The sequence below is a fragment of the Callorhinus ursinus genome, unplaced genomic scaffold, assembly GCF_003265705.2.
Source record: "Callorhinus ursinus isolate GAN/ISIS: 27379988/994484 unplaced genomic scaffold, GSC_fseal_2.0 scaffold57, whole genome shotgun sequence".
NCBI lineage: Eukaryota > Metazoa > Chordata > Mammalia > Carnivora > Otariidae > Callorhinus > Callorhinus ursinus.
The window spans coordinates 4836389-4861018 of record NW_027397119.1 but is presented as its reverse complement, the minus strand read 5'-3'; the positions used below and the strand labels follow the sequence as shown (position 1 = coordinate 4861018).

The 24630-nt window shown below is 56.5% G+C and overlaps 1 protein-coding gene across 1 annotated transcript in view; it reads left to right on the top strand.

Moving 5' to 3' along the window:
* Positions 1 to 11542, top strand: part of TNNT2 (troponin T2, cardiac type) — a 19700-nt gene extending 8158 nt beyond the window's left edge. The window contains exons 6-16 of the mRNA XM_073884526.1: positions 1967 to 2032; positions 2402 to 2437; positions 3341 to 3374; positions 4801 to 4861; positions 5114 to 5230; positions 6114 to 6191; positions 7241 to 7351; positions 8571 to 8680; positions 9208 to 9298; positions 10922 to 10962; positions 11303 to 11542. Of these exons, the coding sequence (XP_073740627.1) occupies positions 1967 to 2032; positions 2402 to 2437; positions 3341 to 3374; positions 4801 to 4861; positions 5114 to 5230; positions 6114 to 6191; positions 7241 to 7351; positions 8571 to 8680; positions 9208 to 9298; positions 10922 to 10962; positions 11303 to 11348 (791 nt within the window). The 3' untranslated portion in view covers positions 11349 to 11542. The remainder of the gene's footprint in view (positions 1 to 1966; positions 2033 to 2401; positions 2438 to 3340; positions 3375 to 4800; positions 4862 to 5113; positions 5231 to 6113; positions 6192 to 7240; positions 7352 to 8570; positions 8681 to 9207; positions 9299 to 10921; positions 10963 to 11302) is intronic.
* Positions 11543 to 24630: the final 13088 nt, after the last annotated feature.

Below are 24630 nucleotides of genomic sequence, written 5' to 3'. Positions count from 1 at the left end.
GGGGGGGGCGGGGGCGGGAGCGGGGGGGGGGCGGCGGGCAGGTGCGGGTCAGTCACTTCCTCCCAGCCTCAGAGGGGCCAGACCACTGCTTCTTTCCCTGGCTCCTGATCTTCCTCCTGGGCTGGGTGGTGCTGGGAAGGCCCCGGGCTGGCTTGACCCCCAGCCTGCTCTGAATGTGGCCACAGAGGGGGACTAATGTCTGGAATGAGTGGGCTTTCTCTGCCCCTGCTGCACACACTGGGCCCTCCCTCTGAGCTGGACAGCACCCAGGCAGGGTGGCCAGGGCGTGAGGGGTCTGGGGACAAAGTTATCTGAAGAGCAGCTGGGGGAACTGGAAATAGCCAGAGCAGAAAGGACATGACGTCAGCCTTCAAATGTGCCCTGCTGTGGGGTGGGGGCGGGGGGCGGGGGGCCTGGACTTGTTCCCAGGCCCGAGGATAGGACTAGGGCAAGGGGGACAGACTTGGGCTAAAGTTTAGTAAGCGCTTTCTCATAGTCAGGTCCCAAGATGCAGTGGGTGGTCTGGGGAGGCTGGGAGCGCCTCAGCGAGTGTGTTACCTGACCACTGGATGCGGATGGGGGGTATTCCACAGAGAAGTGAAACATTAGATGGGATGGGGGGAGGGGTTAACAACATGGCCTGAAGAGGACCCCAAAACTGGCCACACTCTTGCTGGCCAGCCTTCTACTCTCACCCCTTCTGGAAGGATCTTCTTTGAGGTAAGGATCCTGTAGGGATCAAAGAAGAGGCATCCCCAGACCCAGACCTAGGAAAAAAGAACAGAGAGCATCAGGCAGGCAGAGTGACTGGTGGCCGGTGTTTCTTTCATGACAGCCCCTCTCCCTCCCGCCCTGAGGCTTTTTCTTCTCCCTCTGCCAGGAGGCCGCCACATGTCAGCGCATCCGTCAGTGAGCATTCCCAAACACCTCCTACAGGCAGAGCCACGTGCCGGGCCACATCCTGTCTTATCTGTCTACTCCAAGTGCCTGACTTGGGTGGGGTCCATATCCTACCAAGCAGAGGGATGAAAATAGAAAAATCCTACCAACTCTCTGCACAGTACAAATGTCTACAGGGTGGGCATCTCATCCACCCACCCACAGTCTTGCTGGTTTGGTTTCTTTTAGATACAGCTAAAGGGTCCCTAGAGTTCCTGAGTTCAGGGCAGGAGCTTTCCCAACAGTGCACCTTAAGCAGGATCCATCCTGTGGTGTCAGATCCCTGGGTGGAACATTTGGGGTGGAAAGTTGGGGAATGGGGTGGAGTTGTATTTCCAGGGGGGCTGTTGGGGAAAGGCTCTAAGCAGGGCAGAAACAGCTATTAGCCACCAGACCTCCCCCGCCCCCAGCAATGAGCCTTGCCCGGCTTGCAAGCCCTTCTCCGCTGGTACCCGCAGCACCTACCACACCCTAACACACTCCTACCTCAGACTTCTAGCCCTCCCAGTGGCTTTCAGGTAGAGAACAGGTCTCCATGCTCAGAAAGGCCCACTTCCAGTCCCCAAACTCCGGGAGAGGCAAGTTTAGAACAAAAGGACTCTTCACAGGCCTGATCATGCCCTTCTGTCATGGTTGACCAGGGTCAGCAAACATTTTCTGTAAAGGAGCAGATAGAAATATTTTAGGCTTCGTGGGCCACACAGTATCTGTTGCAACTACTGAACTCTGCTGTAGTAAGGCAAAGGCAGCTATAGGCAGTATCTACACGGAAGGATGTGGCTGTGTTCCCATAAAACTTTATTACCAAAACAGTCTGGGGGCCAGGTTTGGCCCTTGGGCCATAGTTTGCCAACTTCTGGTTTAAACCCAGAACTGAGCAGCCCCTTGCCATTCATATCGGTGACCCCAAAATTCATCTGGATCCTGGATGTTGCTAACTTCCGTCCCCAGCCTTCTCTGATCTGGGTTCTGCCTGCTAGCCTAAGTAGGGGCCTGGGTGTTCACTGTGTCTGGCTCGCTTCTCCAGAGCAGGAAGAGGCGGCAGCAGAAGAGGCTGAAGGTGAGGCTGAGGCGGAGGAGACCAATGCAGAAGGTAAGGGTCTGTCTGGGATGAGGGTGTGAGGGGCTTTGTCCTGGGGCTTCGGGACGTGGCAGGAGCCCCCCCAGAGGCACTCCTATGGTGCTAGGAAATGCACCTGGAAGCCGCGTTCCAGCCTGCGCAGCCGCACATCTTGCCTGGGCTGGGATTCAGCTGCCAATGGTCCGGTCATTGACCTTGACTGTGTGCTCCTTTCATGTCAGGCAGAGCCTTGGGCCCAGAGGCATGTGCGTGAATAGACATCCCCTGACCACGGGAGGTGGCAGGGTGCACTTTGGTTAGGACCCGTGTGTGGGGAAGACTCTTGGCAGGGGGACTTGAGCCTAGAACAAGGATCTTATTGATGTCTCGTGTTCTGTTTAGGAGATGGACAAGAAGGGGAGGCTAAAGAAGCTGAAGGTAAGGATTGTTGGACATCAGGAGAGAGGTATTGGGGTGTCAAGGGAACCCCTATAAGCAGCTTTGGGGGGAGACTGACCACAGGGCTTCCTCCAGGGAGGTGGGCAAGGAGGAGCTCAGGGGAGGGGAGGACAGAAGTTGGTGACCATGCAGGTTTTGGGTGTTGGGCTCCAAATCTCTGTCCCCCTCATTCCAGAGAAGTTGCCTAGGTAGTGCCCTGTGGGAGAAGGGATCAAGGTCCAGTCCCCAATCTGGGCAGGGCCCCCAGAAGTCATCTACACATACAAGGCTCCTGGAACTCAGGCAAAATCACTTGTAACGTGTGGTGTCTATGGGATGGAATCCCAAGACATAGACGGTCCATGTGGTGGGTCACTGTGGTGGTCCTTGTCATGTGGCAGGCTTTGGCAAGGGTGCAGTGGTCCCAGTCACGTCTCAGGAGGGGAGGAGCCAGCTGGGTCTTGCCCATCAGCTTCCCTCCTGGAGGTCAGGAAGTCCAGGGAGCACCCAAGGAGCCCGAGACCTGGGTGAGGACCCTGACGCCAGGATCCCCTGGGACGGTGCCGTGGGACCCTTCCTCACTGGAAAGCAAAGCTGCCTTGCCCAGAATTGGCGAATGAGAAAGGTCTTGGAAATTTCACTCTGGGAGTGTGTGCTTCCTGTTAGGACCCAGCTGTGCCCTGAGATGTCCCCCCTGGGAGCTGCTATGGGAGAGCAAGTGTGAGGTCTGTGACCCTGCTGCTTGAATTCTTCATGATGCTTCTGGAACCAGGGACCCCCGGGGCTAGAAGGAATTCACTGTGCAGAGGGGAAATGGAGGCCCATGGGTGCCCAGCTCATCAGGGGCAGAGCTGGGACCAGATCTGGGGCCTCCTGACCTTGTGGATCTGTGCTTCTCTCCAGATGGCCCAGTGGAGGAGTCCAAACCAAAGCCCAGGTGAGTGGGACACACCTGTGGTGAAGCCCTGAGGGGCAGGACAGAAGTGCAGTATGGCCCAGTGGTCATGGGCTGGGGGGTGTGGCAAGCACAGGCCTGGTTGTACAGGTTGTGTACTGCACAAGAGTCGGCCTGAGGGAGAGCAGGGACTGAAGTCCACCCACACTCCATTACCAATTGCGTGCAATGTCGTGGACAGCACTGTGTTCATCTAGAGGAAAGGGGTGGACTAGTTGCGGCCCTGGACAGATGCCCTCTCCTATCCCAAGGCTGGAACACCTTCCTCTGTAGCTCACTTGGGACCTGAGGGAAGAGGGAAGAAAATCTGGGGGAGGGACGCCTGGGTGGCTCAGTCAGTTAAGCATCTGCCTTCGGCTCAGATCATGGTCCCAGGGTCCTGGGATTGAGTCCCGCATCGGGCTCCCTGCTCCGCGGGAAGCCTGCTTCTCCCTCTCCCACTCCCCCTGCTTGTGTTCCCTCTCTCGCTGTGTCTCTCTGTCAAATAAATAAAATCTTTAAAAAAAAAAAATGACACACCATGAAAAAAGCGGCTAGTGGTGCCGCATTCCCTCTCACTTTGGCAGACAGCCGATGAGCCCAATGTGTGCTTAATAGAAGACTCCCTGCTGTTCCATCTCCAGTAAAGCTGGCTTCCCCCCGGGGGATGTAGCGTGGGGAAGCACACAGTGATCATTAGTGGTGCTGGTTTGGTGCCACACATGTGAAAGCACCTGCAAGCTGTGGGTGTTGGGGGAGGGGGGAGCAGGGGTGGGAGGGGGTGGCCAACTAGGGTTTCCCTTTCTGCGATGCTCAACCTGTTGGCGGATGGCATATCTGCCCACACTCTCAGGCTTCTCCCTGTTTCCACGGGACCTCCTGAAACCAGCCCTGGAGATAATCCCAGCTCTGCTCATTTGTCCAGAGCCTTTCCCTTTCCTGGCCACTTGAGTGGCCACTGCAGTATCTCATTTCAGCCCCGCCCAGACCTGAGGGCAAGTGGGGAAACTGAGGACCAGAGCCACTGGACCTGGTGTCACAAAGCAAGCATGTGTTGGGGCGGGGACCAAACCACAGGACTCCAGGGCTCATGGGAGATCCTGTGGGGTCGGCCACATGTGTCGTAGCTTCTCCGCTTCCTAGCTGTGTGGTTTTGAGCACGTCCCTACCTCTCTGAGCCTCAGGTGTCTTTGGCGAGATGGGCGGTCCTATGTCGCGGGTGTAGGGGGAGGCTGAAGCGAGAGGGCACGTGTGAAAGAGTCTGGTGACCCCGGGTGCGAGGTTGCTGTCCTTGACGGTCGTGTGGCTTCACTACTGTAGCCCCGCTTCCGCAGGAAGGGGAAGGGCCCTGCCTGCCCAGGGCACCCACCATCCCCTGGGGCCACGGAGGGGATGACATTCACGGATTCCCTCCTCTTCTCTCCAACAGGCCATTCATGCCCAACTTGGTGCCGCCCAAAATCCCCGATGGGGAGAGAGTAGACTTTGATGTGAGTGTGCCTGTGGGGAGAGCGGAGGCCCTGAGGAGGCCTGGGGGCCTGGCGGGGGGTGACGTGGCAGGTGGGATGGTGTTCGGCACGGGCCTGGCCGGGCATGATCCTGGGTTCAGGCCACCGCGGCCCCTTCCCGGACCAGGCCCCCAGCCTGCCCATCCCTTCTGCTTTGCGGAGGGTGCTCCCTACCCAGCCGCTGTCCTCTGGACCCGTGGGTGCGGCAGCCCTGAGCCTGCTGTGCATTCGCAGGACATCCACCGGAAGCGCATGGAAAAGGACCTGAATGAACTACAGACGCTGATCGAGGCTCACTTTGAGAACAGGAAGAAAGAGGAGGAGGAGCTCATCTCACTCAAAGACAGGATTGTGGGTGTCTAGTCTCCCATGGAAATGCCCCCAGAGGCTGTGCACTCTGTCCTCCGCCCTCTGTGTTAGGCCCCACCTCCTCCGGGCAGCCTTCCCTGGGGCCCCTGACCCTGTAGGAGAAGTGGGCTCTCCCTCAGGATCCCTGCGGCCTGGAGCCGCTCTGGAGGCCCTGCACTGTGGTTTCTCGGGTCCCCGCTTCCCTCCCCATCAGACTGGATGGTGCTTGGCAGCCGGAGCTGCTGATTGTCTCTGGGTGCCCTGGGCTCTGGCTGTGGGATGACCGGTCAGTTGGCTGTCGTCCCACCTCGGGCCCTGCCTTCCTCCCACTGGACCCAGCTCCCCCCACTAACGCAGGAAGGGTGATGTGGCCTCTGCTGGGGGGAGGGGAGGGTATTTTGATTCCTTTGTTTTTCTCCCCACCACACTCGCTGCCGTGTTGGCACACAGCTGTGCCGCTCTGGCTGGCCCCCCGCTGAGGATTCGGCCATCTGTCGGTGAACACGCAGCAGGGGCCGGGGCCAGCATGGGGCCAGGGGCATGGCACTCAGGGGAGACGGGAGAAGCCCGCCTGACATTTGTCAGATCGTTGAGGACAACCCCATGATGAGTGATGGTCAGTGTAGGAACCTCCGCACATGCCCGCTGTGGCCTGTCTTTATTTAGCCAGGGCCTTTGGACCTGTCGAGGGGCTGTCTGCGTCCACGCCCACAGAGGTGGCTGAGAGCGGGAGCCCTCGGAGGCAGGGCCTGCCCTGCCCTGAGACTCGGAGGGGAACATCCCCCGTGGGCTCTCCTGCCACCGCTTTCCCCACTTGGTCCCGGCACCTCGGATGACACCTCTTCCCTGTGCACACACTAGGCAGGCTTGGCCCCTCTCCCCACAGGAGAAGCGGCGGGCCGAGCGGGCCGAACAGCAGCGCATCCGGAATGAGCGGGAGAAGGAGCGGCAGACTCGCCTGGCTGTGAGTGACCCCTAGTCCGAGGCCCACAGACCCCCCACTGCGCTTCCCGCTCCTTCCAGACCCCCCAGGGCCCTCTCTCTTCATACACACTGATTCAGTCCACGAGCCCCTGGTGGGGTGCTGGGCATTGTTTGGATTCTGATGATACACAGTAAACAAGACAGAAATCTCTGGGTCCTCCCGGACTTACTATTTTATAAGACCCTCCGTCCAGCAGTTCCATGTCTGGGTATTTACCCGAAGATGAAACCACGACTTCGGAAAGATATCTGTGCCCCATTCACTGTAGGCTTCTTTATAGTAGCAAAGACATGGAAGCAAGCCATGTGTCCGTCAATGGAGGAATGGATAAAGAAAATGTGTACACACACACACACATACACACACACACACAGAGGAATAGTAGCCATAAAAAAGAAGGAAATCTTGCCATTTGTGAGAACATGGATGGACCTTGAGGGTATTATGCTAAGTGAAATAAGTCAGACAGTGAAGGACAGATACCGTAGGATTTCACTTATATGTGGAATCTAAAATGAAACAAAACCAAAACCAAAACACCAAGCTCATAGATACAGAGAACAGACTGGTGGTTGCCAGAGGCAGCAGGTGGAGGTGGGCAAAATGGATGGAAGGGCCGAAAGGTACAAAACTTCCATTATAACTCAAGTAGGTCCTCTCCAGCCCTCCTCCCGGCCCTGTGCCAGCTCCCTGGGAACGGAAGGGCCCATGGCCCTCTTCCTGTACTGCTGCTGGAGGTGGATCCAGGGCACCAGGCCTCCTGTGGTGGGGCTCCCTGCCTGAGGTGGGGACGGGAGCCACACCTGGGAATCATTCTTCCCTCCTTCATCAACAAAAGTCTTCAAGCTCCCGTGTGCCGGGCCCTGTGCTGGGGGCTCCCCTCAGGGGGCTTCTTGCCTGGAGGAGAGAAAGCGCCCCTCACATGGCCCAGAAAGACCACAGACTTCAGCCCAGTGTCAGGGGTTTGTGCCCCCACCCCTGATCTGCTCTCTTCCTCCCCCCCCGCCCCCACCCCACGTGGAAACCAGGAAGAGAGAGCCCGACGAGAAGAGGAGGAGAACAGGAGGAAGGCCGAGGATGAAGCCCGGAAGAAGAAGGCTTTGTCCAACATGATGCACTTCGGGGGCTACATCCAGAAGGTAGGTCAGGGAGCAGCAACTGTCTTCAGGGCGTCCTGGCATATGGGGAGGAGTGGGGTGTCCACAGACTTCAAGTTGGATCCCAGGAGGAAATTCCCACCTGTGTGTGAGAGACCGAAGCCTCCTCCTGCCCCCCCCACCCCCCGCCCCCCCCTCTGCCTGACTGTGGCTTTCCCCAGGAGGGGCCTGCAGGCAGAGGCCTCCCCCCGCCCCCGTGTCAACGGTGCCCGGGGGCCCCCAAGCTGGCTGGCGCATCTGGAAGAGCCCCGTGCCTAGAATCAGAGCTCTGGTACCGCTGCGTGGCCTCGGGCAAGCTCAGAGCCTCAGCTAGCTCATCTGTAAAGTCGCTTTAATGTTGTCTGCCCTGCCTGCTGGGAGATCAGACGGGCTCCCGTGGCAAGCATCTGTGTCCTACACAGCTGTGAGATGGTTTATTCCTGCGGACTCCCTCAGCTCCTAGTTTTTGTGCCCCACTCCTGCTAGGTACTCCGTTCTCAAGGGAGGAGAGGAAATAAAACATTGATTTTCTCTATGCGGTGGAGAGATCAGAACATTTTCTTAGATTTCTAAAGTCCCCAGCTCAGAACCAGACCCGGCTGCCTGCCTCCGCCCCCACAGCGACCATCCAGCCAGACTTCTGGCGTGGCCCTGCTCTCAAAGCAGTCCGTGCCTCACCCCCAGACTCCCGTCCTAATAAACAAGGTTGCCTACAGCCGCATCTGAATCACCTTCTCCTCTCCCCTGTCTCTCTGCCTTTGCCTTCGGCCTTGTGCTCTGCTCTCTCTCTGTGTCTCTGTCCGGGTCTCGTTCTTTCTCTCTGGGCCTCTCTCTCATGGTGTCCTGGCTCTGCAGGCCCAGGTGGGTACAAAAACCTCTAACCCTCTTCCTCCTCATGGTTTTGGGGGCTCCCTGGGAGGGGAGGGTGCCTAGTTGGAGGGGAGGAGTGTGGAGAATGTGTAAGTGGGAGGAGGGAGCCGGGAGAGAGACGGAAGAATTTGGAGAGGCAAAGGAATACAGGACTGCAATGGCCCTCCTCGCCCCTGCCTCAGTTTCTCCTGGAAATCCCTGCAGCTGATGGCGTGGGTGTCTCAGGAAGAAGAGGGTTAGGACCTGGTCCTTCTGCACGCCTTGCCTTACTCCCTGTTGGGTTTGGGGAGGGTTAGGGGAGAGGGGGGTTGTGTTCTCTCGCCAACGCCCCCCTGCTTATCACCCTCTCCAGACGGAGCGGAAAAGCGGGAAGAGGCAGACAGAGAGGGAGAAGAAGAAGAAGATTCTGGCTGAGAGGAGGAAGGTGCTGGCCATCGATCACCTGAATGAAGATCAGCTGAGGTGGGGGCTGGCGGTGCCCAGGGCATTGCTTACGTCTGCGTGGGGAGGGCAGGCGTGGCAGAGGGCACATTCTCCACATGCACCACCAGGGGGCGCTGCCACACCACATATTTTTTTCCAAAGACTGTTCCGGTGGGAGTTGGGAGGGAGCCGGTCAGGCCATCTCAGTGCTTTGCCTCCAGGGAATAGGGAAAGAGAACCAAACAGGCACCTCACCCCTCTGAGCTTCTCCTTACCCACCTGCATCCACGTGGTGGGAAGGGGGATTGGACTATGCTCTATAGTGCTAGAAGGGCTTTTCCCTCTTCCCCCCCGAACTCTGCCCTAGCGGGCGGTGGTACCTGTTCCTAAGCACTGGGCACTGCCATCTGGACCCCATGCTGAGCCAGGTGGGCTGGGGGTCCCATTAGCAGGCCTGGAGGTGGGAGGGAGGGCTGGGGCCTCTGGGGGCTGGGTCAGATTTGGGATAAAGGCCCTTCCTTATTGTTCCCTATCCCTCCCCCTCATCCCCACTCTGGCCGGTGCAGGGAGAAGGCCAAGGAGCTATGGCAGAGCATCTACAACCTGGAGGCAGAGAAGTTCGACCTGCAGGAGAAGTTCAAGCAGCAGAAATACGAAGTGAGCCTGCTCACTGCTCCCCTCCCCCATCCCATGCTCCTCCTGGTTTGATCCGGTCCCGCACTGCTGCTGCCAGTCAGGCCCCTTTCCCCGGTCCCTGTCATTCATCACCCACGCCAACTCACACACCTGCCCGGGTGTCTTGTCCCTGACAAGGCTGCACGTCCACCACTGGGCTACAGCTTGTTGGAGAAGTCTGATGGATCACTGGCTGGGGCTGAGCAAAGACCCATTTCTGGGGTTCCAGCCCTGGGCGAGGGGAGCTCCCTGCCTTCTGTCCCTGAAGGCCTTGAGGCAGCAGCTCAGATGCACTGAGCCAGATGGGAGGAGCAGGATGCACAGAGCCAGGCCTCCCAGTGGAGAGGAGGTCTCACTGGAGATGTAGCCCCTTCACCTCTCCCTACATACCCTGAGGCCCTGGTGTGGGCACAGCCAGCTGAGCCTCAGGCTCACAGCCTTGAGGGTCCCAGGTGTACAGACAGCCGGCAAGGATCGGCTCAGCCGGCACGGGTCCTGCACACTTCCCCGGAGGGCCCTTCTGCCTCGAGGAGTCCAGCTTCCCTTTTGGGGCCTGCTTTTCCTGCATCTCCCATGCGATGGGCCCCTCCTCTGAGCACAGCTCAGGCCCCTGTGGCTGCAGAGAGGCAATTTTGTGCAGTGACAGTGAGCGTGGACTTTGGAGCCACACTGCCTGGGTTCTGTAGCTAGCTCTGCCCCTTACCGGCTGTGTGACCCTGGGCAAGTCACTTACTTTGCCTTGTTTCTGTTTCCTATCTAAATGACAAGGATGCCGGCAGGCCCTATTTCACAGGGCTCTTGTGACGGTTACAGAGGTAACAGTAGTAATAATAACAGTAAAAACGTGTTCCAAGCACTGTTCGCGCACTTTTACATGTATGAAGTTATACGTCACGGTAATCCTATGGGCTAATATTTGGGAAAGTGCTCATAATGGAACAGAAAATGCCAGGTACCCCACTAAGTGCTCGGTAGCTATTAGCTACGATTACAGCCTCTCCAGGCCTGGGCCTTCCTCTTTTCCCCTGGTTCCATATTTAATTCTGCAGCTGGCCTGCCGGGCTTAGATTTGGCCGAAATACAGGGCGGTGAACTGTGGGTGTGGCCCATGGGGGTGCTGCCCCTCTTGAGCAACTGGGCAGGAGTGCCTGGGGAGGGGGGTGTCTCGGGCCGGGCTGGGGCTGTTTGGAGGGCTTCCTGAGGCCCAGCCTTGCACCAGCTTCTCAGAAGGCCTCTTTATGCCACCCTTGTCCAGAACCCTCCTTGGCTCTGGGACCCCCACAGTGACAGGCCAGTGGGGTGGTCAGGAAGCCTCTCCTCAGCTTCTGCGTGTGGGACCCGGCCCCTTTTGGATCTCTAACCGTTCTGACCCTCACAGCTTTGCTGCCTGGCCTCCTCTCCAGCTCTCCTCCTCCCTCCCCTCCCTCTTCTTCCTCCTCCCTCCCTCCCCCCCCCCCCTCCCCTCCCTCCCCTCCCTCCCCTCCCTCCTTCCCCTCCTCCTCCCTCCTCCTCCACAACTGTGTTAAGGTGGCTTCTCCCTCACCCCCAGCCACCTGGGACCTGAGTCAATGAGCTCCAAAGTTACTCTGTCTTTCCCACTTACAGATCAATGTTCTCCGAAACAGGATCAATGATAACCAGAAAGTGTGAGTTTCTAGGTCCTTCCAACACCCAGCCCTGCCCCGTCCTTCCCTGTGTCCCAGCCATCCCACCCCTCCTCTGAGGGCTCTGGCTCCCACCCCTTCCCCCTCCCCTTCAGGGCACAGCCTGCTTCAGCCTTGGGCTTCCCCATGGTCACTGCTCAGTGGGGAATGGAGTGCAGGGCCCCCAAGTACTCCCTCCAGCCTGCTGCCCTACTGTACATCTGGAGGCAGCTCCAGGCTGCCCCTCTCAGCCCTCTGCATCAACCCCCTCAGCCTCCTCCTTGTGGACACCCGCTGCCCTGGCCTGGGTCCCGCTTCTGACTGGGCCCTGCTTCTTTTGCAGCTCCAAGACCCGCGGGAAGGCCAAGGTCACCGGGCGCTGGAAGTAGGGGCAGCAGTTCCCCTTCACCAGAGATCCTCGCTCTGTGCCCGCCCTGCTCGCCTCCAGCTTCTGGGGCCCTCCTGGGCACGGGAGGCAGACTTGGGTCTGGAAACCAGGAGCTGGCCTGGCTGGGAGCTGTTGTTCGTGCTTGTACCCCCACATGCCCACGCATGCCGATAATAAAAGCCAGCACGCATCGCATGCCTTGTCTGTCAGCTCGCCTTCAGAGCGAGGGAAACTGAGGTGAGAGCCTGTCTCACAGCGAATCAGGGCCGAGAGCAGACCCTCAGGGACGCAGGCCCCTGGGAACTGCCGAACTTACCTGCTTGGGGAGGGGAGAGGGTGGCTGGCCCCCAGGGAGGCACGGGCTTACTCAGGGCCCAGGCCTCACGACAGCAGAAGGGCTTGTGATGGGAGCTGCTGTGAGTCACTTTGAGGCCCACTGGGGGCAAGCACTGAGTGCGGGGACAAGCGTTCCTGTTCCTGTGTGAGTCACTCCTTGGGAACAATGGAGGCCTTTTTGGATGGGCCTGTTTTCTTTCTCTTCCTGGCAGGGGACTAGGAAGCAGGCATCTGAGGGGCAGGGAGCTGATGAGGGAAGAAAGAGGGCTGGTTTCATCAGGTAGCTTTTCAGGCAGAGATGAGCTGCTGAGAGGCATGGGCTGGTCCCGCCATTTGCAAGTCCTCTAGGGCTTGAGCGCAAACCGGGGCCCACAGGGTCCCTGAGTTGAAGAAGACAGCATGGTGGCATTGAGCCCAGGTGGCAGAAGGGAAACGATGTGGGATGGGAGAGCACCTAACTCAACAGCTCCCTAGAGGAACCCCCTGAATGTGGCGCCGCCATGACTCTGCTCCAGCTGCTCCCTCTGCCTGGAAGGCCTTCCCTCAATTCTCCATTTGTCATCCACCAAAGGGAGCCCCACTGTCCCTGGGAAGTCTTCCCATACTCTTCCACGCAGAGTGATTGATTTCTCTTTGCTCTGAACACCCTGGACCCTCCTGTAACAGCTACCACAGTTATGCTTCTAATACTACACTGCGTTCCCTTTGTCTGTACCTGCGGGCATCACCCCTGTGACTCTCAAGAGACAATATAGACCCACTTATCCTGTGCCACGTGCCAAGCACTGTGATAGATGGCCAGGATACAGAGATGGAAAGGATATGGTCCCTGGGCAATGAGGAGGGGCTTAGCCTGGGGTCTTGGCCTCATTTCTTATCCATCCATCCATCCATCCATCCATCCATCCAATAAATGTCTTCTGAGCACCAAATATGTGCTAGGTGCTGTGTCAGACATAGGTGATGCTGTGATTTAAATAGGCACATCCCTGCCCTAGTGGAGCTCAGAGCCCAGTGGGAGAGGGGCGGCCAACAGAAGATCCCAGCTCATGTCACAGCAGGCAGGGCAGAAGGTGCTGGGGAAGCACAGACAAGAGCCACCCCACATGGCATTGGTGAGCAGGAGGGCTTTCTAGAGGAAAAGGTTTCTACATCAAGTCTCAGAAGATGAGAAGAAGAAAGTCAAGGCCAGGGGTCAGGGATGGGAAGAGGGAACAGCACATAGAAAGCCCTAGAAGGAAGGGCTGGCGTTGTGTGTTTGAAGAGCCCCGGTTATCACAGAATCCAAGGGCTTCTGGTGGGGAATGAGAAGGGCCTCTGTAAGTGGCCAAAAGGCAGGAGGCGGAATACAGGGCCTTAGGCCCACAGAGGGCTCCCACCATTGTCTCCTGGAGATCCACTGTAGCCCCACCCTCCCCGCTACCAGAGAGAGGGGCATGGAATCCAGAACGGAAACTCCAGAATTTTCCAACTGCCAAATCCCCATGGGGGCTCCACCTCCTGTCTCATCCTCTCCTTGGAGCAGCAAGAGGGACTGACGGTGTGGTCCTGGGTCCTGCTTCCTGCACCTCCTTTCCCACCAGGGTCCTTGTGATCATCCCTCTGCCCTAGCAGGAGTGGTGTCTCTTTCAGTGGCCATATTCTGAAGGGGACACGGAGGCAGCCTTGCTGTCTTGCTCTGAGCCTCCCCGAGCCCAGGTCCCATGTATCTCTTTTCTCCTGGAGTCACCCAGTGTTTAGGGAAGACCCTGTGAGTGCCCCAGACACTGTCCCCACACAGGGCTTCCCCTGCTCTGACTCTGTGGAACCCAGGCGAGGTCCCTATCACCCGAACAAGAACACTGCAGGGTGACCTGGGTGCTGCCTCCAGGTGGGAGCCCCGCAGATAGCTGGTCTGCACGGGGCCTGGGGCATTTGTCCCTAAGTGAAGAGACAGAGACCCTGTCCTGTCCTCCTCGCCAAGGAGAGAGCAGATGACGGTCAAGGTGCAGGGGCATACCTAGGTCATCAGTCCAAGGCAGGGGCCCTTCCGAATCCGACAGACAACGGCACGGGCTCTGGGCCTCGTGCTGTGCTTCCCCCGTGACGGTCCCAGAGAACGGAGGGACCACGGACGCGTGCGCAGAAGCACGCCGTGATGGGTTCGCGAGCAAGTGGCAAGGTGCAGAGAGGTATGCACACTTCCGCCGTGATTCATTCATGACTCTGTCACTCTTGTGCTCGCCGTGCAGCGGGAGCCGGACCAAACACTGAGGGAGGGAGTGAGTATGGCCAAGAGCCATACTCAGGAGCTGGGTGAGGCTGCAGCAGGTTGACCTGTGCCACCAGACACCCTGATTCCGCCCTGCACTGTCCCCTGCAATCCCCCAGGCACCACCGTCTCCACGAGGTTCCCACCTCCCCCTGCTCTGGGCACACCTCTTACCTGGCGGATCTCTTGGTGCCCCGTGTACGTGCTCAGGGAAATGACCTCCAAGCTCTGCTCACCCGTCGCCCTCGCCGTCCTCCTGTCATCAGATTTTCTCTCCTAACAAGCTCAGGTCATGAAATGCATTCACATGATAAACCCACTTTTGAGGAGGAAAAGCCAGGAGAGGGTGATGGATTCTCCGGGGCTGCTTGCCTTGGCATCCATCCCTTCCCGCTGGAGACTCCATGCTCTGAAGCCAGAGTCTCGCTTTCTCCCATCAAATTCTGACCCCACCACCTCCCAGGGCTCCGTGACTCTGGGCGAGTTGCCCCCTTCTCTGTGCCCGAGTTCCCTTCTGTGAAAAACGGGGACTGTGAGCAAGGCTAATGAGATAGTGTGTCTGGAAACTGGAGGAGCGCTTGGTGCATGGGAAGTGGGGCGCGCACGTAGCCGTCATTATGGCCATTCTAGTCATAACTTGTCACCAGCCCCTTTCAAGGGCTCAAGGTGTAGGGAAGCCGAGTCACCCATGCTGGGTCCAAGCTGGCTCCTCCTTGTCTATGGGGTTTCACGGAGCCCCTGGAAGCCTCTCTTCCCTCTGTGTTCCAGGGTCCCGACTTCTCCCTGGCCAGACCACTGGGGGCTCGGGGTGGGAGGAGCCTGCTGCTGCTGCTGGTCCCTCCCCATGTGGCTGCGACACTCGGCGGTCCCAGGTCTGTGCCACCGCCTGGCTGGAGGTGTGCCCACCTTGCTCCCAGGTGGAGCTCCAGCCCTGACACTGCAGCCTGGTTTCTGGAAAGGGTGGGGGAGCACCCACCCTGGAGTCGGCGGCTGGCCCTCCTCTGTGCTGGGCTCAAGCCTCGGGGCCAGGCTCTCCGATCAGCCCAGGTTGGGGGCGGGGGCAGGCCAGGAGTACGCTGGCGTCCCTGTCCACACAGGATGGCCGTGGGTCATCACCACTCTGGGCTTGGCTTCTCCTCTGAACGTCCAGCCTGCCCCCTTGGCCCTACCAGGAGGAAGATGGAGTGGGAATTAGGGGACAATGCTGCTGATCGGGGTGGGGTGTAAACTCACCCCTTCTCCCACACAACATCTCCTCACATGTGTCTCACCCTGGCCTCCGTGCCAGGCCCTGTGCTGGCTACTTGACACTTTGGCCAACTCCCCACCCCCCTACCCCCAAGGCCCTCCGGTCTCGTCCCCACGTTCATAGGAAGACACTGAGGTTTGAAGGTTTGAGCAACATGTCAAGGGCCGTTCAGTTAGTAAGTGGTGAAGCTGGGACTTGAACCCCAAGCTTATGGCTTCAGAGCCAGGACTCTTCCCACCACATGAACCTTGTGGACTGAGGAGGACCTCAGATCTCGCAGAGTGCAGGGCCTGAGCCAGAGTCCGAACCTCCTGTGAGCCGCTGGAGGTGGGCCCAGGGGCTGGGGCACAGGACATGAGAGCAGGAGCTCAGCATTCTCTGCCCCTGCTCCAACCCCCGCCCCCCTGCCCCCCCCCCCCCCCCCCCCCGCCCCGGGAGACAGCAGCCCCTCATGGCAGCCTGCAAGGCTACCTGTTCTGCCCCACCGGAAGCCCTGGGGCCTGATCGCGGGAGAGGTGCATGTTCAGCATGGGAGAGGGCTTTGCCCAGGGTTGGAAGAGCACAGTCAGGCAGCCTCCTCCTTCTGGGGGGTGATGCCAGCCCATGCCGCTGTCCACGGGTGCTTAGGGGGATGTGTGGATCATGGAAGCACCTGTCATTGCTTTGCCAATGGGTCACCCCTCAACCCTGCAAAGAGAGAAAGAGAGGGAACCCAGGGTGGACAGAGGCTTGGCCTATAAACATCAGCAGTGGGGGTGGTGGGCCTGATTCCTAATCCGGGGTCACCCCCCCGCCCCCTGTCCCCGACCTTGGTCTACCTGCAATCTTACTGTGCAGCCAGGCGGAGCTAGCTGTTTTGTGACCACCCCCCCAACCGCCAATGTCCTATGCTCTCCCACCTGGGCAATGCTCTTTCTTACCACTAGAATGCCCTCGCTCCCTCTCTGCCTACCCAACTTTTCCCCACCTCTCAGGACCTGGCTCCAGCGGCTGTTTCTCCAAGAAGTCTGGGGGCCTCCTCCTGAGCCCCCATGGCCTCCTCGGGCAATGCCCCCCAGGCTGCCTTGAGAGGCCCATTCACAGGGGCTCGTGATTCACAGAAACCAAGTCTGGGTGCCCCGCCCTGGCAGCTTCTTCAGCCCCACCTACCTGCTCATCCTGGTTCTCAGCCCCCACCCCAACAGCTACAGGAATTTCAACTGCTCTCAGCTGAAGACTCAGGAGAAAAAGGTTTCCACCTTGTGCAAAGGCCCTCCAGGGAGTCTCCCTGCCCATGGCCCTGCACTCAGTACCGCCTGGGCCACACCAGCCACACCTGCAGCACACCTGAAGCAGTTTCCCCGGTAGAGTCAGGCCTGGGCAACGCAAATCTGGAGAGGCGGTGGGGCTGGGGTTGCTCTTCAGGAAAGTGGAGGGCGGGGCGGGAGATTCCCGGACTGGCTCCAGGGCTGAGATTGTGCTGGGCTTGCGGAAGGTGGGTCAGGGAGACCAGTTTAGCACCAGCTGCCTTACCCCTCCCCGATCCCCACCCACCCCTACCTTGCCAGTTCCCCAAAGAAGCCAACCACCCGGGGTGCTGGTCGGTGAAGATGAAGGAGGGGGAGGTCACTTCATTGCTGCTTGCGGGTAATGGACAAGCGGAGTTCTTCCCTCTGACCTTGACACGGAGAACTCTCTGGCCGCACATCTCTCACCTACTGGGGCCCAGGGGAGGTGGTGAGCAGTGGACTCTATTGGGAGAGACTGGACATAATTTATAAGCCAGCTGCATGATCATACTAATGAATGATATTAGCCTCTACCTATTAACACCTACGGGTGCCAGGCAATGGGCAACACAGTTTATGTGCACTCTCCCATTACAGTAAGGACCTAAAGAACTCCACTTTATAGGTGAGGAAGCTGGGGCTCAAAGCACTTAAGTGACTCATCCAAGGTCATACAGGGCAGGATCCTGAATGTTCTGCTTATGATTTTTTATTTGTATGGTATACTTTCCACCAAATAAAATTGGGTATCTGATGGAAACAACGAAAAGCATATTTTAAAGACATTACTTCTGTATTTTAGCTAACAAATATTTGAATAATTTCTGATGGTATAATGCAAAGTATGTGTGCATTGATCCTTGTAAGAAAACTCGTGTGAAAGAATGTTCCAATCTGTCTATTGCAGACTTTTGATCACTCCCCGGGGGCAGCCCAGGATGATGAGTGTGCGATCTTACAGATCTTTCTGCTGTTCCTTGCTCAGATAAAAAGACTTGCTAATGAACATGGGCCTCTTCCCACTCAGCTGCGTTGTTGATTTCCTCATTGCTCTCCCTGTCTGGATGGGGTGGGGTGTGGGGCGGGGGGCCCTGGTTTGTTCATCCAGAGGTCCCAGTGGCCCTCCATACCAGTTGAATGAGTGTAGGAGGAAATCATTCTCATTCAGCAGATCTTGTACAGGATTTGATCATTTGATTGTCAAATATTGACAGAGAGGGAAAATATGGTAAAATAGTTGCATTATCGTTGTATTGTCTTTGATAGTTGTCAAAGCGCTGCAAATCAAAACAAAACAATGGAACCCAGAAAAGGAAAAACTGATTTCAAAAGGTTCAGATGTTTACCTCACTTATGTGATATCAGTGTTAGCACTGAGTCTGCTTGATTACTAATGTGTCCATTGTTTAAGGGTTCATTCATTCATTGGTTCGGTCATTCCGTAAATCCAACACATATATATTGAGCACACACTCTGGAACATGGTAACCGGCAAACCAGATGGGAGAGGCCCGGGAGAGACCTCCCAGAGGGGCTTCTTGGGCCCCGTCTGGGCCCCTCTGAGTTAATAGACCTCAAGACAGAAGAGCTGGAGCCTCCACACAGGGCGATGGTGTGACACCCAAGGGAACCAAGTGAGCAGGAGCCTTCCCTTTCCCTGGTACCATCCCAGCATGAGAGGGGTCCGAGTGGGAAAGGGGCATGTGGGAGAGCTCAGCCCAGCCACGCTTCCCCAGTTCTAGTCCCTGAGGGGGGCGGGGGGACAGGGAGATGTGAATCAAATGTGAGGTTGGGATTTGAAGCCGACGAGGTTGAAGTCTTAGTAACTACAGTGGGGCTGTTGAAAGAATCAAAAGTGGCTGTTAAGTTTTGGAACCTTGACTGGAATCCACCAGAGTCCAGGTGGTAGCAGTTATGGAGAGAACAATGAGATTTCATAATCAAACCTCTCCTCCTCTGGGTCTTTACTCAGCCGCCGAAGGGGGCGGCATCCATCCCTGGCCATAAGGCAAAACTTGTTGCACCTTCCCTTCTACCCCACACTTCTGGTCCCTTCTCCTGATCTTGTTTTTGGTCTGTCTCTTTACTATAGGCTCCGGAAGACCCGGAGTTTGTCTGTTTTTTGTTTATTGCTGAATCCCCAGTGCCAAGAGTGTGCCTGGAACCTGGGGCACTCTAGCTGCTGAATGAACGAATGGCCATATATCTCCAAGGAGTCGAGACTTCACACTGGATGGGTTACACATACATGGTATTCTAAAAAGGCCAGAGATAATCTTGCTGCTTGGAGAGGTGAATAGAGAGATTTGGGGGCTCTGGGGCAGGGGCTCTTTGACACAGATATTTGACACTGAAGAAATGGACACTCTGAACATTCGCAGAATTTTCAGCTCGTGGAGATGACGAGGCCAGGGCTGCCGTGCCCTGAATGAATGGCCAGGGCTCGGGGTGGGGGGATGCTGGGGAACCACCAGTTGGAAAGGAGTTTTTCCCAGGAATGAGATCAGGCTGCCTTGCCCCGACTGACGGAGTGGTACTGGTGGTCTGGCCACCAACAAGCCATTCTGCCTTCCTACTTGGCCAGATGAGGGGGTGGGGGGTGGTGGATAGTGGAAGAGAAGTCTTATGTCCCCCAGAATCTGTTGTCTTCTGGAGAATGTTTAAGGGCACCAGCTCTGAAGCCAGACTCTCTGGATTCAATCCCCATTCTACCGTGTATTCACTGCGTGACCTTGGCCAAGTCACTGTCTCCGTTTTGTTTTTTATTTTTTTATCTGTAAAGTGGGGATGATTTTAGCAACTGCCTCATTGGATTTTGGAGGATGAAATGAGCTTATATAAATATAAGCGCTCAGGACAGTGCTTAGCACAGGGCACAAGCCTATGAGTGCCGTTATCTCTGGGGTACTGTGGAGATGGAAATGCTTCCCTTCCCCCAGTGTGTCTCCCTTGCACTCTTCCCTCTCTGTGGTGTCTACTCCCCCACCCTTCAGATTCCCCCAGTTTAGGTCCCCTGTCCCTTCCATGCTAGGGGCCTTCACGCAGGCCTTGGCCAGCCCCTCCTTCCTTGAGCAGAGCCTGGGACCCGCTGGTCACGGGAAGATGGGCCTGGCTGGCTGAGTCAGCCCATCCTGCCTTGCCCGTAGCCACCGGTGACGGCACTCTATCTCCTGCCAGCTCGTCAGAGATCTCTTCTGTGGAGTGGGGAGACATGGAGCCCACATGGCCACGCTCCTCTTCTGAGGGATTATCGCTCACCCTGTGATAGGCCCCGCACCTCCCCTGTGTGGCTCCAGGGGTCGGGTTGGGGTGGGTGGAATTTGCTAGCCGCTCAACCTTGCCGTCCATCCTCCAGCCCTCGTCCGTGGCTCTCGCCCCATACCCAACCTCAGAATCCGAGCCCCAGACTACATTGTCTTCCTTTCTCCCACCATCCTGTCTCACCTTCTGTCTCTCCCCATTTTTTCAGTATTCTGCAGCCCCAGCCCTGCTCTCTGGTAACTCTTCCCTCGAGTCCCCCCGCCCCCCCTTTGTAGGTCTGCCCTTCCAGAAAGCCTTCCTACACGGGCTAGGACCTTGCTACTCAACGTGTGGTCCGTGGACGGACGCCTGGCAGCAAGAGCATCCACCTGGGAGCTCCCAGAACTGCATCCTCTCAGGATCCGCTTTTTAACACGGTCCCCAGGGATCTGCAGGTGCATTACAGTTTGAGAGTTATTGAGCTAGGTCACCCTTGTTCTTCCAGCCCCTGAGAAGATGGAGACTCTGGGACTCTGGGTCAGCTGGTATCGGCGGGCTGGAGACAGAAGAGAGCATTTCATTCTGTAAATGATGACATGGGCCCTGCTCTGCTCTTCCATCCCTCAAACCATTTTTCGAATGGCCTTCCCACCAGCCTCTCCAGCCGGCTGAAGGCCGGACACACCAGAATTACCCCTGACCCTTGGTTAGCTGAGACAGAGGTCTTTCCCAGGCTGTGCTCATCTGGTTTGCCATTTACTGTTCCAGAAGGGCCTTCGAAAGTAAGCTTAACCAATCTGAGTTACCCCCCCACACTGGCTCTCCAGAACCTAGGTATTTCGTCAAGAAGTGTTCTTCCACGAAGCAAGTTCAGGAGGGGCTTCCTGTCATCCCCACTTCCTCTTTCTCCTGCCCTCTCTCTGCCCGGACACACATTAGCACATTAATGCTCCTGGGAAATAGGAGTAAAACAAAACTGTTTAACTTCATTTAACCCAGAGTTTCTAAAACGTAGACTTCTCCTCTCACTTAGCATCTATGAATGTCCTGTGGGAATAACTTTGAGAAATGCTAGCCTTATTCCCTTCTACACGCACACTCACACACACTCATACACATACACACAGACACACAAACACTCAAGTCCTTATGTGAGGCTCTCTGGTGCTAAGGGGTCCTTTGCCCCCATATTCTGAGGTGAGAAGCTGCGAGTGGTGGTCCGGGGGAGCTTCTCTCTCAATGCCCCTGCTGGGCAGTGGCCAAGTGGGTATAGGCAGTGTCACCTCGCCCAGAATCTATGGGGCCGTTGTTCTCACCCGCTTTTGTTCTGAGTCTCAAATGCTGGTGTCCCCCCAAGCCACTAGCCTCGTCTGGGGCTGGCGTCCTGTCCCGGCCGCAGGGAAAAGGCTGTTCCCATGGGCCTAATGGCCATTATAAAAGAAGGTGTGACTCCCTCCTGAGGGGAGAGGGAGGGAGGGAAGGGCTTTGGCAAATCCAGCAGCTGGCCTGGATTTCTGCATGTAAGCTCTACGCCTTGTCCACCTGGAGAATGTGTGGCAGCAACTGGAAGAGGTTTCTAGCCCAAACCTGGCCTGGGCTTTTGCTGACACAGTGGTTACATGGAACGTGGAACTGGCGGGGCCAGTTCTGACAGCCTGACTCACCGGCTTCTTCGGCCTCCCGCCTCCTGCACAAGAACAGTGTGGCTGAGGAGGCCGAGGAGGGGAGGGTGTGGGAATTTGTCCGGGAATGCCAGAGTTTGGGTTTCCCAGCCCCCGCCAGGGAGCTAGGGCAGGCTGGGGCCAAGGTCTGGAGTTCATGGAGACCCCGAGGAACTGGGGGGCACAGAGAAAGTGGTCTTGAGGAACCCTGATGCTCTGAGAGGCATCAGGTATCAGCACAGAGAGGCAGAACAGCGTGGGACCCTGGACGCCTCAGTTTAGTGGAAAGGGAATGGGTGAGGAGGCTTTCCCCAGGCCGTCCATTGGCTCTGTGGCAGAGCTGGGATTTCCTGACAATTATATTGAGACATCACTTTTTGTGGCTTCTGACCACTTCCCCAGCTGGAACTAAATTACCTGAGAATAAATTTATTCCAAATCTGGATCTGTCCACACTGGAGAATTCCATTTCCAAATACCAAAAGGCACATGCCCTGTTTCCTTGCTCCTTATGAGACCCACGTCTCTGAGGAAGCTCAGAGTAGGATTCACCATAGGCCTGGGCCCCCTGCAGTCAAAAGAGACGAGTTTCCAAGGGATGGGAGCTCAAAGAGGCCAAGAACTCAGTGATTTCGGGGCTGGATGACAGCGTAGACCAGACATGTATGTCCCAAATTGGAGAGGCCCCATTCCACTGGTCTTGGTACCACTTGGGCCACATCTGGTGTCCGAGGCCTCATTCTTAAGAACCCCAGTTCTTAAGAGGGATGATGATAACCTGAGATGTATTCGGGAGGGTGACCGAGACAGCCAAGGGACGCTAAACCATGCCCTATAAGCAAAGTCTGAAGAACCTGAGAACGTTTAGCTTGGGTATGAGACAACACAGAGGCACAGGATAGCCTTGTTCAGATACTGAGATAACTGTCCCGAGGCAGAGAGATTAGATCTGTTCTCCACGGCCCCAGTGAGGGAAGCCAAGGGCCAAGGGAGGGGAAGCCATGGGAGGGACGCCTCTAACAGCCAGGACAACTTTGAGTGGTCTTTCCCTGGAGGGGCTCAGAGGGTGCTCAGCCAACTTGGAGGCTGTGGGTGTGGACCTTCAAGATCAGATAGTGGGGAGGGAGGCCTGGGAGGCTTTTAAGATCCATGCAACAGGAGATGAACCCAGAGTCCTCTTCAGTTCAGCGTCCATGCATGCTGGAGCACGCGCTCTCCGCTGGACACTGTGCTAGGTGTTGAGTAAGGACACAAAAATGAGTAAGTCACTGTTGCTGCCCACAAGGAACTCCACTTCCCATGGAGGGCGAAAATAGAACCATGTGCAGGTCAAGACTCGATGGGGGCCTCTGTGCAGGTGCAAACATGCAGGTCCAGCAGAGGGAAGGACATGTGAGTTGGGTCTCAAAGGACAAACAGGGTTTTGACGGGCAGAGCTAGGGCGAGGGCACACTGGGCAGAAGAAACAACACAAAGACAATGGGATTAAACAGGTATGTTTGGGGAGATGCCTTGCATGGGTGGAGTGCAGAGAGTAAGTAGATGGGAAGGAGCCGGGAGACAGACAGGGTGGACTGGGGCCAGCCAGGGAAAGCCTTGGGTGACAGCCTAAGAATTCTAGCTGGGGAAGACTGGGAGCTGACAGATGTTTTTACGCAGAGGAAGGCTTTTGTCAGCATGCTTTCAGTAATTGAGCCAGCGGTGGCACTCTCGTGGCTGGGAGGTGGGTTGGGGGAGCAAGGAGGGGTGAGCTGGAGGCACTGGTGTCTTGAAATGGTCAAGACCAGGCTTGTAGGGGGCCCAGTTTAGGACATTGGTGGTGGGCATGGAGATGAGGTGACATCTCAGCACCTAAGGACTTGGTACCCGAATGAGAAAGGAAGGATTAAAGACGAGGCTAGAGTTTCTTGCTTGGATGACCGGGCAGGTGGTGATTTCATTGGCCTTTGTCTTTTGTTTCTCAAAAGCAAACAACCCAAAATATGTGTGGCTCAGTTTGGTTTTAAGCTTGGTGGAGCCCTGAGTAGAGAAAGGGAGGCCCAGGGAGGTGCTGGGAAGCTGGGAAGAAGCTCTCAAGGTAGCCACAAGAGGTCTGAGATTTGCTATCGGGGCTCTCCCCTCTTGGTGCCTCCGTTTCCTCTGAATGAGCAACAGAGGCAGATGCAGTGTCCTGGCTTTCTAGCAAAGCCCCAGACCCTCCCTCTCTCATGCCTACATCTCTTGCTCCATCCCACACCCCTCTGCCAAACTTTGCAACTCTCCTCTCAAGATAACCTGGTAGGTTGACAATGAAGTACGTTTGCTGTGCTTCCTGCACCAGCCCCCACCCATGGCCTTGCTGTGAGTTAGTGTGCCCACCAGCCAGGCACTTGGACCCACAGGGCTCAGACCCACCAGCAGTGAAGTGTGGATCTCTTCTCACTGTAATCTCAAACAGTGGTTTGTTCTTGGGTTACCTTAGAGAATTTGGGGGAGAGCTCTTCTTTATCACTGGAAGATACTTGCGCATTGACTAGAAACTACTATGGGTGGAATCCAGGAGAGAAGAAAGTCTGGGGCTGCCTTGGACCTTTACTTCAGTTTAGTTAAACATACTACCCTGTGCAGCTACTACCCACTGGGGCAGTCACCTATAGACCCCCAGGCCATTCCGTTCCTTCCCCTGAAGACTTTAGCTCCAGTCCGCCATCACGTTCTCAATATGAGTTCTGTTTTAATTCTTGGTGATTTCAATGTCCAGGACTATGATCCTTCCAATAACCTGGACTCTTGGTTCCTTGATCTCCTTTCCACCGATGATTTTTCCTCTATCCTATCCAACTACTCACTCCCGTGTTCAGCTAATCTTATTGTTACCAATGATGACAATTTTTGCATCTTTTCCATTTCAAGCAGCATGCTCTGTGACTGCCACTTCCTAACTTTCGGCTCACTCCCTTAAGTCCTCTGACTCATAATTCTTCAGACCCTATAGTACATTCATTCTATCGCCTTAATTTCAATCAGCTCTCAAACCCCTCATGCATGTTCTCTCCTTACTTGCCCAGGTTAAAGTTCTTGGCCCATATCTTTTTTTTTTAATTCTTTTTATTAACATAATGTATTATTTGTTTCAGGGGTATAGGTCGTCAGTCTTACACAATTCACAGCGCTCACCATAGCACATACCCTCCCCGATGTCCATCACCCAGCCACCCCATCCCTCCCACCCTCCTCCACTCCAGCAATCCTGTTTGTTTCCTGAGATTAAGAGTCTCTTATGGTTTGTCTCCCCCTCT